Raw genomic sequence first — 14819 nt, forward strand, 5'->3', positions numbered from 1 at the left:
AGTGCGACGCCAAGGGTCGCTGAAATTAGCTAGAGCAGAGATCGGACTCTTCACCGTACTCAAGGCTAGAGCCTGATCCACTCCACGCTGTAAAAACAGCAAAATTCGGGACACCACGTATGTACGAGGGTGCCACTTCATCTCTTCACACAGAGATGTAGGCCCTCCATGTACGATGATAAATCTTTCGTGAAGTGGACTTCTGTGCCCGTAGCATGGTAGAAATCACCGGGCCCGACAGGCCTCGGTCCTTCAACACCTGGCTCTCAACAGCCACGCCGTCAAAGCCAGCAACTGTAAAGCAGGGTGAAAGATAGGACCTTGTGACAGCAGGTCTTCTCTCAGGGGTAGACGCCAAGGAACGTCTGCCACCAGCCACACCAGGTCCGCGTACCAGGGACGGCGCGGCCAATCCGGGACGATCAGGATTGTTGGTATCCCCTCGGCTTCCACCCTGCGTAGCAGGCGAGAAAGAAGCTGCAGGGGAGGGAAGGCGTATATTAGGCGGTAGTGACCCCAAGGCGCTACCAGCGCGTCTGAAGCATCCGCCTACGGGTCCCTCGATCTGGTCACAAATCGTGACACCTTCCGATTGAGACGGGGCGCTAGAAGGTCCACGTCTGGAGTGCCCCATTTCTGGCACAGAGTCTGAAACACCTTCCAGGTGTAGCGACCATTCTCCTTGGTTCAGCTTTTGGCGACTTAGATAGTCGGCTTGCCAATTCAGCACCCCCGGAATGTACACCGCCGACAGAGCTGGAACGTAGCTTTCGGCCCACCGGAGGATGTGCGCAACTTCCGTCGTCAAGCTTCGTGTGCCCCCCTGATGGACGTATGCCATGGCCGTGGCGTTGTCGGACTGGATTCTGACCGGTCGGCCTTGTAGGCCCAGAGACCACTTGGAGAGACACAACTTGATCGCTCGGAGCTCCAGTACATTGATCGGAAGACGGGGCTCCTGAGTCCAACACCCCTGGGCTGACTGGACACCCCAGACACCCCCCCAGCCGGAGAGGCTGGCATCCGTTGTGATCACTGTCCAGTGACACGGCAGAATTGACTTTCCGTTCCTGAGTACCGGAGATGTCAGCCACCACACTAGGGAGGACTTAGTCAGTCGACTCACCCGAATCTGGTAATCCAGAGACGAAGGAAGCTTGTTCCATCGTGACAGAATCTCCCTCTGTAACACTTGTGTGGAATTGGGCATACGGGACTGCCTCGAAAGAGGCCACCATCAAATCCAGTACTCTCATGCAAAAGCGAAGCGACACCCATTTCTGGGTCACCAATTTCTGGGTCATCCCACGATGGGTCATCCCACGATAGCGATCCCGCGCTGCTGCAGCAGGGCCAGAATCGGGGGGAGGACCTTGGTAAAGACCCGAGGTGCCGAGGCCAGGCCGAACGGGAGGGCCACTAATTGAAAAACGCAGAAATCTCTGGTGTTTTGCACATATGGGGATATGCAGGTACACGTCCTTGATGTCCAAGGACGCTAGGAAATCCCCCTGATGGAGCGCTGCTATTACTAAGCGTATCGACTCTATCCTGAACTTTTGTACTTTTTGCAATTGAGGGCCTTGAGGTCCAGGACTGGACGGACCCCGTCCTTCTTGGGGATTAAACAGATTAAAGTAAAACCCCTGAAAGCGTTCCTGTGAGGGAACCGGCACAATCACTCCTCTGACCAGCAGATCCTGGACAGCCCCTGACAGATCCTTCAGGTGACCCGGAGGAAGCCGGAGATTGGAGGGAAAAAAACTGTTTGGCGGACAAGAGAGAAATTCTATCTTGTACCCCGAGGAAACTACTTCGCAAACCCAACGGTCGGAAAGAAGAGACCTCCACCGAGCCGCAAATTAACGAAGCCGCCCCCCCACCCGCGTTGTGGGCGGGGGCAAACCTTCAGGCGGGGGCAGGCTTGTTGGGCTTGCGATACCAGGTGCGCTTTTGTCCTTCAGTGGACGTCTTAGCACCCTGAAAACGTTTTCCTGTCGCACTTGGCGAGCGAAAAGACCGCTTGGGGGTAGTAAATGAGGGCCCTTGCCTACAGCGAGGCTCCTTTCCCTTCCCAGACTGCGGGAGCAGAGTGCTCTTACCACCTGTGGCATCCTTTATGATGTCATCCAGGGAAGCCCCATAAAGCCATTCAACCATAAAGGGTAAGTCCACCAGGGACTTCTTAGAGGACTGGTCCGCAGACCAACACTTCAGCCACACAAGGCGGCGTAGTACCACCGCGGAGGCCCTGGAAAGCAAGGGAAGCGTATCCAGGGCTGACTCGGACAAATTTTAGACCTTGGACCAACTGGTCGGCCAGGTCAACGCAGGTCTCCGAAGCATTCTGCGCCTCCAGCTCCTGCACCAGGGACTTAGCCCGTTCAGTAAGAGTCTGACACCAGAGCCCCAGCCAAAACCGGTCTCACTGCCAACCCCACCACTGTGAATAACGAGCGGGCCACAGCCTCAGCTCTCCTGTCTGCAGGGTCCTTAAAGGCGGGAGCCCCTTCCACAGGCAATGTGGTAGCTTTGTTCAGCCTGGACACAAGGGGGTCCACTGACGGAGGAGATACCCTTTTGGGGAGGATTTAAAAAAAAAAGTGGGTAACGGACCGCAAAGTACTTTGGTACAGTAAAAGCTTTCTGCGGCCGATCCCATTCCCTGTATAACAAATCGTCCAGATACGGAACACAAGGAAACACTTTCGCGGTGCGGGGTGGCTTGCGGAACCCAAAAGGGACCGGCATGTCTGATGCCTCTGCCAAATCCTCAAGTTTTAAATAGCAGCCCAGTATAGTAAATACAGAGTACCCCCCAGCAGGACAGCCCCCCCAGTAGTCACAGAGCCCCCCAGGTGGACCCCCACCTCACAGCCGCCTCCCAGAAACGGGGAAGGAGAGAGAGAAAAGGGAGAGAGGAAGGCAGGGCAGACCCCCAGTCGACCTCCCAGGAATGCACCAGCCAAAATCACCCCGCCGAAGCAAGGGGACACTACTTACCCGTCCTGCGACCACCGGCTGGAGGCATTCCAGACAGAACCAATGTCCGCTTGCGGCATGGCTGTCGGCCCGACACACTGTGACACAGCCATAGACACAGGTCATATGTGCGCCCTGGAACATGTAGTTCACCGGCTGCCCCTGGAGCTACGGGGCATGTCGTGGATGGCCTAGTGAAAGACCGGCACACGCTCGATGGCTGAACATGGGACGACTACAAGGATTGAAAATCCAGCCTGTCACCCAGTCGGCAGTTGATAGTGATCCCAGGATCCAAATAGCAGGAACAAAAAATAAATCAAGGCGAAAAAAAAAAATTGCAAAAAATCTCCAGAGCACATGGACTCCAGAAAAGGCCAAGCTCTCCTGACGCTAGGCAGATGAAAACTGAGGCTGGATGCTTCCAGAGAGTGGGTTATACCCAGGGGACTGCCCCCAGGGGAGGTGCTGTACTGAAAAGTGTTTTTAACACTAAAGGTGCTGTTTTTTTTTGCCTAGTCTCTCCTAGAGAAAAGGTACATAACCCTAAGGTCAATGCTGATGTATCCACCCATGAACGAAAGAGAAAAGGTAATAGTAGACAGTGTGGGGGAAAAGGCAGTGACACTCCATTATTCAAAATGTGGTCCCCAAATGACTAAAGTTAGCAGAGAAATTAACCATAGCACACAAACCTGTCAGAAATTAGATTTCCTTTTAAAAAATAAAATATGTAATCTAGTCATTTCCTCAGGCACAAAATCTAAAACATAGACAAACTCTTGCAGTTAGGCAGTTTGTACTTGCGACTTGTGAATAACTTCAGAATACACTGTAAAGTAAAACCACAAGTGGAAAATCAAGATACCTTCCATATTTTGAAATCCTAATCCAATATTGGAGGCTTTCCTACCCAAGTATACAGTGGGGATCGAAAGTTTGGGCACCCCAGGTAAAAATTTGTATTAATGTGCATAACGAAGCCAAGGAAAGATGGTAAAATCTCCAAAAGGCATCTAATTACAGATTAGACATTCTTATAATATGTCAAAAAATGTTAGATTTTATTTCCATCATTTACACTTTCAAAATTACAGAAAACAAAAAAATGGCATCTGCAAAAGTTTGGGCACCCTGCAGAATTTATAGCATGCACTGCCCCCTTTGCAAAGCTGAGACCTGCCAGTGTCATGGATTGTTCTCAATCATCGTTTGGGAAGACCAGGTGATGTCAATCTCAAAGGTTTTAAATGCCCAGACTCATCTGACCTTGCCCCAACAATCAGCACCATGGGTTCTTCTAAGCAGTTGTCTAGAAAACTGAAACTGAAAATAGTTGACGCTCACAAAGCTGGAGAAGGCTATAACAAGATAGCAAAGCGTTTTCAGATGTCAATATCCTCTGTTTCGGAATGTAATTAAAGGGCTTTTCCACCCATTTTTTAAGTTTATTAAAAGTCAGCAGCTACAAAAAGTGTAGCTGCTGGCTTTTAATAAACAGACACTTACCTGCTCCACGGCTCCAGCTCCTCACCGGCCGGGGCTCCGCTCCTCGCCCCCCCTCGCCGGCCGGCGTCTTCATTTCTAGTGTGGGCACCCGGCAGTGACAGCTTTCGGCTTCACGGCCGGGCACACACTGCGCATGCGCGAGCGGCGCCGTCCGATTAGACAGGCGCTCGCCTACAGGGAGGGGCTGTGAAAAGGCGATTAAGCTAATCGCCTTTCCAGCCCCTCGGCGGAAGGAGGAAGTGGGACAGGAAGTGCCCTTCTCCTGAAGCCCCCACTCCCCCCCCAAAAAAATTACATGCCAAATGTGGCATGTAAGGGGGCGAGGAGTGGGTTAAGAGGAAGTTCCATTTTTAGGTGGAACTCCTCTTTAAGAAATTGCAGTCATCAGGAACAGTGGAAGTTAAAGCAAGATCAAGAAAAATATCAGACAGAACAGCTCGCAGGATTGTGAGAAAAGCAATTCAAAACCCACGTTTGACTGCACGATCCCTCCAGAAAGATCTGGCAGACACTGGGGTTGTGGTACACTATTCCACTATAAAGAGATACTTGTACAAATATAGTCTTCATGGAAGAGTCATCAGAAGAAAACCTCTTCTACGTCCTCACCACAAAAATCAGCGTTTGAACTTTGCAAATAAACATATAGACAAGCGTGATGCATTTTGGAAACAACTTCTGTGGACCAATGAGGTTAAAATAGAACTTTTTGGCCGGAATGAGCAAAGGTACGTTTGGAGAAGAAAGGGCACAGAATTTAATGAAAAGAACCTCTGTCCAACTGTTAAGCATGGGGGTGGATCAATCTTGCTTTGGGGTTGTATTGCAGCCAGTGGCACAGGGAACATTTTACGAGTAGAAGGAAAAATGGATTCAATAAAATTTCAGCAAATTTTGGATGGTAACTTGATGCCATCTGTGAAAAAGCTGAAGTTAAAGAGAGGATGGCTTCTACAAATGGATAATGATCCTAAACACACCTCAAAATCCACGGGGGATTACATCAAGAGGCATAAACTGAAGGTTTTGCCATGGCCTTCACAATCTCCTGACCTCAACATAATTGAAAAACTATGGATAGACCTTAAAAGAGCAGTGTGTGACAGACAGCCCAGAAGTCTCAAAGAACTGGAAGACTTTTGTCAGGAAGAATGGGCAAAGATACCACAAACAAGAATTGAAAGACTCTTGGCTGGCTACAAAAAGCGTTTACAAGCTGTGATACTTGCCAAAGGGGGCAGTACAAGATATCAACTCTGCAGGGTGCCTAAACTTTTGCAGACACAATTTTTTTGTTTTCTGTAATTTTGAAAGTGTAAATGATGGAAATAAAATCGAACTTTTTTTGACATATTATAAGAATGTCTAATCTGTAATTTGATGCATTTTGGAGATTTTCCCATCTTTCCTTGGCTTCGTTATGCACATTAATACAAATTTTTACCTGGGGTGCCCAAACCTTTGATCCCCACTGTATTTCTTAACATGCATTAAAACCGACTTTTATGGGGTTTTGTAGAATACACACACTTGTTATGTTATGTGTATCATATTACTTGCAGGTGTTTGTTTCTGAAAAAAATAATATAATCTTTCTGTATTTGCTCCTTCACAGCCACAGATACTGACCTAAGTGGCTGTCTTCTGCCACTGTGAGGGTTAACAGAAGCTGTAAGTTGAGTTATCCCCCTCCCCCCCTGCTCTCTTTGCCATTTAGCCTCCGTTCACATACTTGCAATGCGGGAAACGGAGTGAAGCCTGTGCGTTTCCCACACCGCATTGAAATCGCACGGCCTTCATGCGATCTGTTGAAGGTGTCAATGTTAAACTAATGACACTCCAAAACAGCTAAAAAAATGCAGTGCAATTGCCTGAATCGGTATAACCCCCCAAAAAATGGTGTCCTGCAACATTTTGGTGCAGATGTGGTGCAATTTGAGCCATACAAAATGAATGGTTCAAATCAGACGGCACAGACGTTGCATGTATTTTGTTTTCTTATAGGTATTATCTCAACAACTACCAATCACAGGAAAGCACAGCGCAGGATCTTTCCAGAATCATTGAGAGGACTTCACTCTCTACAGAGATGAGACTTCTCCATGCAGCTATTTGTGGTTGTAGCAGCAAATCAGTTCATATAAAAAGTGACCAGCAGCCCCTCTATGTTCGCCTCTAGCTGATTCCGCCTCTCACAGTTGAAGAAGTACCTATGATAAAAATTACAGACCTTTACATGCTTTGGCGGCTCTGTGGAGGATCTATACTGTTTGAGGATTAGCCCAAGACACCAGAATAACCGTGTTTGAGCAGGAAAAGTCCCAACAGGATGCTGTGGAAAGACAACTTTACTCATTGATGTGAATTTCTTCATTTTTATGAGGTGAGAGTTCTGTGAGACTACCCCTATTGGATAGTAAGGAACCTTTATCGTAGGCGCTCTGTGGAGTTTTTGTGGACTTACAAACGCGATATTCTTGCCATATTATGAACTTTTATTTTTTTTGGTCTCCTTTTTATTATATTCAAGATATGCATCCCTTTAGGGATATTTACATATTTTTAACTTTATTCTTTATATAGTTTGCACTTTATTAATCCCTCTGGGATTTTGTTTCAGTGACTATATATTACCGCGCAAGATCACTTTTATATACTTTTATTGCATGTGATTGGCACAGAAATGTGGTGCGATCCCTGTGTAAAATCACATGTAATGCGCTGCATCGTGGCAGTGTGAACCTAGTCTCAGCCTGGGTTCACAGAGGAGCAGTGCGGGAGACTGCAAGCGAGTCGGACAAGAATCACACCACATTCCTTTTTAAATTGTAAAACGATTTGAGACCATTCATTTTGTATGGTCTCAAATCGCATTGCGCGAAAAAAAGGTACCAAAATCAGAGCGCATAGACACCCGCAGCAGATAACATGAACCTGATGAGATTTCAATGCGGTGCAGGAAACGCACAGGATTCGCTGCATTTCAAGCACAGCATACTTGAACTGAGGCGCAGAGAACACTTCTTACTATGATCACACAATAGGGAGGATTTACTAAAACTGGTGTAGCTGTTGCGTAGTAATTAAACTTTGACAATAAAACCTGGAAGCCAATTAAAGTCAGTAAAGTTGCCCAGGTTTATCCTGCAGACAGATCTTAAAAAGGAAATGTGTTCCTCATCCATTGACAGTTATAGCATGCGTCAAATGTCCCAGGATCTTATAATATTTACAAGAACACCCTCTATGTTCGTATATAACTTTCATAAGTTATGTTTTGGTTGACAGCATTAATCCATTGAGACACATTTAAGTGTGATCTGCTTGTGCACAAAAAAAAAAAAAAAAACATACAAAACTCCTCATCGAGGAGTCCAAGTAGAGGTACTTCAGGAGCGAGTAGAAAGGAGGGTAAAAAGCAGGCCCACAACCTGTTTCCAATAACAAGCTATGACTGGGAAAGACCACAGTAAATGGTTGAACTCTACTCCCTTGTGTTCCACTGCTGGTAAAACCTCAGCTTACCTCAAGCGATCTTGCTGAAGAATCAATTCTGTTACCGGTTTTATCTGCGACAGATGCAACAAGACTTGTCTGTCCTAAAGCAAGACCATGGACTTCAAAGACTGCAGTAAACTCATCAACCTTCTCACTGAGGGCTCTGTAAAAGAAGCAAAAGTAATACAAAAAGAGTACAGCTACAATGTGTTGTCCCAAATAATGAAACAAGTGTTAAAACCTTTTTAAAAGTTGCATTAACTCACTTAATAGATACAATGTGTGATGAAGATCCAAGATCCAAATCCATGTAGGCAAAATATTTAGCAAGGAATGGCATTTGAGAAGAATCCAAGACCCTCACATAGGCTTTTATAGACTTTCCAATTTCAACCTGTACAGCAAAAGACAGCTGTTTAATTGCACCATGTTAACATATATTAGTCTAAGCATAACATCAAAAGTTGCCAATGTAAAAAGAAAGGAAAAGGCAGCACTGCCAATCAATATGGAGAAAGGTTGTCCAAAAACAATCACTATCACTAAAATAAAATGTCCAATTTGACAAACATTTCATCACAAAAACCTATCATTTTGAAAGACCAATCACCCCGATACTGATCTATTTAGCATCCCCCCCCCCCCACTGCCACTTTCCCCATTGCAGCTGCCACTAAATACCTGGATTATCTATACAAATGTTTTAGCTTAGAGGGGGTGGTGACGTCAGCCCCTCAGTCATGTGACAAAGCTGAGGCCTAGTGACTGGCTGCTAGGCTCAATAGCTGCACGATGAAGACACAGAAGGAGGTCCCATGCTCCCCCACATACCTGGAACTACCAGGTATTTCGTGCAAACAGGAAGAAGCATCTAGAGAACCAATGCAGAAGTGTGCATTATTAGATTGTGGTGGGGGGTTTACACAGACACTGTCACTTTACTAAAAGGACAGTGTTTCTTTAAAATGTACCACTTTCGAAATAAACTATGTAAAAAAAAAAAAAATTGATCTGTAAATTCCATATCATGGATTACAAAAAAGGACACAGGCTGAATATTCATAGACTGATACCTTTCAGGTGACTGGACACTGGCAGAGCTTTTGAACTCTACACCACCCAGCAAGATCTCTGTTTTTTGCTAGTCTCCTAGGGTATCAGACCTCTTCACCCCCATGAAAAGTTCACTCTTGGCCAACTATTTTACAATGGCTCTTCAATCAACCCTTAACTAAATTCCTCACCGTCTTCTAATACAAATGATAAGTTTTGTAGCAAGTAAAGCAGAGTAATATTGGATTAGAAGGGAGGATAGCCCGGGCCCGCACTGTATTCCAGGATTACAATTTACAGGCAAGTCCAATTACTTTTATCCTAAAGGTATAGGGCAGGACACGGACTGAATATTCATAGACCCTGAGATGTCTCCAAGCAATGAATGAGAAGCATGGGCAACAATTTAGGCAAACAGAACTGCACCAATAGGCACAAACAACAGGGGTCAACAGACCCAACTTGAGAGTGCCGCTGCAAGAAACTTGTGGCCACAAGCTGCATCCGCAGAAAACTGGATGTCCACCTGGTAGAACTTTAAAAAAAGGTATGACAGAGCTGCACAATTAATCGTTAAAAAATATCGTGATCTCGATTTAACCCCCCTGACGATCTCCAATGCAGAGTTTGCCGATTCTTTCATATAACAAGTGGAGAGAATTTATCTGCTCACTCAGCTGTCAAAAGAAAAAGTCTGGGCAGTCTTCCAAGTTTAGATCAAAGGGATACACTTCTGTGTGTGTAAAAAAAAGTCCCCTGCCAAGTTTTTTTTAACATGAAACATTGCATCTAAACTTCCTTCTTAGAGCAAAAGTCTGCTTAAAGTCCAAAAAATATTTTTTGCTATAAAATTACTTGGAACCCCCAAACTAAATATATTAGCAGAGACCCTAGGGAATAAAAAGGCAATTGCTGCAATATTTTATGTTGCACTGTATTTGCCCAGCGGTCTTTCAAATGCAATTTTTTGGGAAAACTTCAATGAGTAAAAAAAAAAAAGAAAACTAAAGTAAGCCCAATTTTTTTTTGCTTTAATGTGAAAGATGATGTTACTCTGCGAGAATCGTGATCTATCTTCTAAGAAAAAAAATTTTTTTTAGCCAGAATCGTGCAGCTCTATGGTATGAACAGAAGACCAGGTGGTGGCCATACAAACTGGGTAACAGAGACTTGAGGTCTACATACCCAGGAGATTTCTACTGATATGGTGGGGTGAACACATAGCAGTGCTAGAGGAGCTTTTCCTTCTAAAGCAAAAGCTATTGAGATGGGTTGTAATATCCATCGAGCGATCGCAGATTTTTGAAGCAGGACCTAACAGACAGTGTATGGCAAACAGGAAGCCGTAGCTTTGAGGTAGATTCTGATGGCTCTGACTATGTCCAAGCAGTAAAGAGCAAAACACATTTTTTTTTGTTGGTGCATTAAAATGGAAGTACAATGTCTTCATTCAGATGGAAAACTGACTGACTACTTTGTCTTTGTGAAGGATGAGAAATGTCTCCCTACAAGGGAGGGCTGCCAATTTAAAGACACAGATATCTGACAAATTAATTAGCAATGACGGCGGCTACTTTGTGGGAGAGATCATCTAAGGTGATTACCCTGATGGGTTGAAAGGATGGTTTCTGCGAGGCAAAGAATCAGCGTAATGTCCCAAGAAAGTAAAGCGTTCCGCAAGGGGGCCTGATGCAAGATACACCTTGCATTAAGATTTTGACAAAGGTGAGTTAGTCTGGATGTTTTTGGAAAAAAATGGAATGGCAGAAACCTTTCAGAGTGCTTAGATCCAAGCTCTGATTGTAGGAAGACAAGCATACAGGGCACAATTGCTAGATACGAAGGTAGATCTTTCTGGATGTGCCTTTTCTTGCTTGTTGCAATAGTAGGGAGGACAGAATCAGAGACCCTTATGGGAATATAAAGCTGGACATCTTGGCTGTCTACGGATGCCAAGTATTCCCCCTTGTCCAAGAGCGGATTCCATGCAAATTTTTGGAATTTGAAGGCATCAGTTTTAGATCCAGGATGGGACAAATACACTTGTTGGGTTTTGGTAGTGTGAACAGGTTTGAGGAGAAGCCTTTGAACCGGTCCTCTAGAGGTACTGGGTCGACTGATCCCTGGGATTAGATATGATTCAGGGCATTCTGCAAATTTGAAAGGGGTTTTTGATTGGTTAAAGAAGAAAACGGTAAGCTGTTGCAAAACTACAAGTCCAATGAGGCATTGCAAGAATGACAGTTACCAGCATGACTCCCACAGGCAGAGGCATGATGGGACTTGTAGTTTTACAACAGCTGGAGGGCCACCAGTTTGAGACCCTTGGTTTAGAGTATTCCTGTGGGGTACTCTGGGAGTAGAGTGCGAAAATAGGGTAAGCATGTCCTGAAAAGAGAGCACAGCAACCTAGGTGTAGACCAGTCTGTATTCCATCCTTGTGGCAAAGGATAGGAGGAAGCACCCGAGTACCTTATAAGGGCTTTAGAAGTAGCTTTAAAGTGTGCGACCTGTGGTGCGATGTAATGCCTGGTCATCCACCTGAGACCAAGCTCTGAGTGGTGAAGTTTTAACACCGAGTTTGAAATGTTTACACAGTTAAATGAATACATTTCAAACACAGTCTTAGTTTTATACCTTATGGCTATTGGGAAACTAAAAATTTTCAGGATTAGGGGCTACGGTACCAGTTCAGTAAACAGGGCGACCTTGTCCATATCACTGGTCCCTCTATAGGTAGAACCTGTATAGCACCCTGCTAACTACATGCATTGCACAAAGGGCTGAGGTGAGGGCACATAGTTAGCCAAGAGTGAATTCTCCACAGGGTAGAAGAGTGCACTAGCAAAAAACTCAGGACCCACAGAGTAGGATAGATTTACAGTGTCCTGTAGGATTAAAATAAATGGTACCCGTGGCAAACATTTTAGATGTTATGACTTCAGGGTATCTGCAAAGAAAAGATAACGAATTGCTGTTTTTTTTTATTACATAAATGTTAATATTCAGACACTGTACATTATGTAGTCTGCATCAATGTGGGCAAAAAGATCAGGAAAAAAAATATGAACATAGATTTTGGAAATGTCTAAAAATGTATAATAGTTACATCACAAGATTTCAGCACAACCTGTAAACAGGTCTGAACTACAAATTCAATCAACTGACCTTATCCACCACTCTAACTTCCACCTGCAGAATATCAGATACATGAACATGGACTGCAGCTGGTGCTGGGAAAGCCAGACAAAGATCGTAAACCATGATAGATAAGGTTCCTGGGCGCAAGGGATACACCTAGAATGGAAAAAAGGTCACATTGAAAAGTGGTTTATTTTGACATTGTGATGCAAGTACTCCTTGCAAATATTGTGGAGTATTGGCTGGCCTTTAAATGGTAAAAAGTCCTGAGCTACTAGCCAGGCCTCAGGGGTTACTCGCCACCAGTTACCCCACCCAACCCCTACCCTGCCCCTAGACACGCCCTCATAAATTATCTCATGAAATACACTTAAATGTTTTATGCAAAAATAAGTTACAAAAATAAATATTAACAACTTTATCAGTGTCCACCCTTGCAGCCTCGCCTGGGCCATGGAATGCATAGCTGGGGTAAGAGGAGGGCTGCGGGATAGCACGCCGTTACAGGCGCTTACATGATTGTCTCCGCGCCGCTCTGCTCGACACAGCCCTGCCTCCTCCTGACCTGCGCCTGCGATAGATAGAACGCTGGTTCACTGCTGCGATGCGTTCTATCTATCACAGGTGCCGGTCAGGAGGATACATAAAAACATTATAGCCTCACTTTAATGCTGATAAAAAAGGTATGCATGCATTTCATAAATTTATCCAATTAACCACTTGACAAAAGCCCTGCCGTCAAAAGATGCCAGGAGGAAGACCCTGTTCTGGGTGAACGTCATATGACGTTGCGCCTTCAAAAGCCACTAGGGTGCGCGCGCGTGCCGCCGCGTCACTGGGGACCCGTTGCGTTTGTCCGGCGGCCACGATGGCCGTCAGGCACCCACGATTGCCCAGTAACTGAGCAGAACAATGGATCTGTGTGTGTAAATACACAGATCCACATCCTGTCAGGGAGAGGGGACCGATGGTGTGTCCCTCGTACATAGGGACAACAATCGGTCACCTCCCCCAGTCACTCCCCTCCCCCCACAGTAAGAATCACTCCCTAGGGAATACATTAACCCTTGATCGCCCCCTAGTGTTAACCCCTTCCCTGACAGTCACATTTATTCAGTAATCCATGCATTTTTATAGCAGGGATCGCTGTATAAATATGAATGGTCCCAAAAAAATGTCAAAAGTGTCCGATGTGTCCGCCGCAATATCGCAGTCACGATAAAAATCGCTGATCGCCGCCATTACTAGTGAAAAATGTTTTTTTTATATAAAAAATGCTATAAATCCACCCCTATTTTGTAGACCCTATAACTTTTACGCAAACCAATCAATATACGCTTATTGCAATTTTTTTTACCAAAAATATGAAGAAGAATACGTATCGGCCTAAAGTTTTTTTTTAATGGATATTTATTATAGCAAAAAGTAAAAAATATTGCTCAGGGAGCTGTGGGAACCAAGCGATCGGTGGTGTTTAATCACTCGGTTCTCAGTGTTAGAGGCGCGGGAGGCAGATGCAACATCAGAACAATGCTGCATCCACCTAGGGGAGTATGAATCTTAAAAAAATAAAATACATCTCTTTTAATAATTTTTGGTCTGTTGGTAACCAGTTCCACAACCCTGGACTAGTTCATTAAAACCTTTTAATTGTAGATTCCAACAATCTATATGTCATTAAAACAGTATTTTCTACATTTATTTCTAGAAGTCATTTAAAAAACATTACACTAGAGTACAGAAATACATTCACCATTTTTTTAAACGTGCAATTATACCCTGCCTGGGTGCCCACCTCAAAAGATTTTTGACCAAAAAAAGTTACAGCCAACGTACACTTTTTCTGAATATGAAGATAGAACCCGAAGATAAAATATGCAAAAATAAATCACTTGAAATTATTAAATATAAGTGATGTACTTACTGTCAAAATTCCTTTTGTTTCTAGAAATACTGTTTTGACAATATTGGAAATGCTGCTGTTGATGTAAAAATATCCTGATCCCTCAGAGATGGTGAACTCAGCCTGAAATATGAATTAATATTGTTAAATATATATATCTAAAAATACATAATTTCAATTCATTGGTTGGTATAAAACCATTTCTGGCCCCTGTTAAATTGCTCAAAAAAGTTATATAGCTTTTCTTATAGCTCGAATCTGGTATTTTTGAAGCATTTTCTTTCCATAGAAATGCATGGAAAAAGTGGATTCAAGCATTTTTTGGAGCATTTTGTCATGCATTTTTGAGCGTTTTTCTGCTCAAATGCAATAAATAAAAATAAAAAACCCTAACCCCAATATTAACCCCCTAACCTAACAAAATAAAATAAACTCCTAGTAAAAAATAAAAAAAATAAAATGGATGAAAAAATAGGATTTTTTGTACTCACCGTAAAATCCTTTTCTCTGAAGTCCATGGACGGACACAGCTCCTTAAATCTTGACAAGTGGGTTATGTTCCCTGTTTACAGGAGAGGACTAGGCAGAAACATGTTAAATAGTTAAATACATGTTACATTAACAGAGTTGAACAGCCCCGCCCAGGGGGCGGTCCCTCCAGACATAACCCTCCTCACTGCAGCTTGCAGCCTCAGTTCGTAACAAGCAGTACAAACCTAAAAAGGAGGGGTGG

General features: G+C 44.3%; 1 protein-coding gene across 1 annotated transcript in view; it reads right to left on the reverse strand.

Moving 5' to 3' along the window:
* The window catches only part of NUP210 (nucleoporin 210), a 193128-nt gene that overhangs the window by 60213 nt on the left and 118096 nt on the right, over nt 1-14819 (reverse strand). Inside the window, exons 20-23 of the mRNA XM_040359371.1 lie at nt 14108-14209; nt 12211-12339; nt 8256-8383; nt 8017-8152 (exon numbers count right to left, since the gene is read on the reverse strand). Coding sequence (XP_040215305.1) covers nt 8017-8152; nt 8256-8383; nt 12211-12339; nt 14108-14209 — 495 coding nt within the window. The remainder of the gene's footprint in view (nt 1-8016; nt 8153-8255; nt 8384-12210; nt 12340-14107; nt 14210-14819) is intronic.

Source organism: Rana temporaria, chromosome 7, assembly GCF_905171775.1.
Source record: "Rana temporaria chromosome 7, aRanTem1.1, whole genome shotgun sequence".
In the NCBI taxonomy this organism is placed as follows: domain Eukaryota; kingdom Metazoa; phylum Chordata; class Amphibia; order Anura; family Ranidae; genus Rana; species Rana temporaria.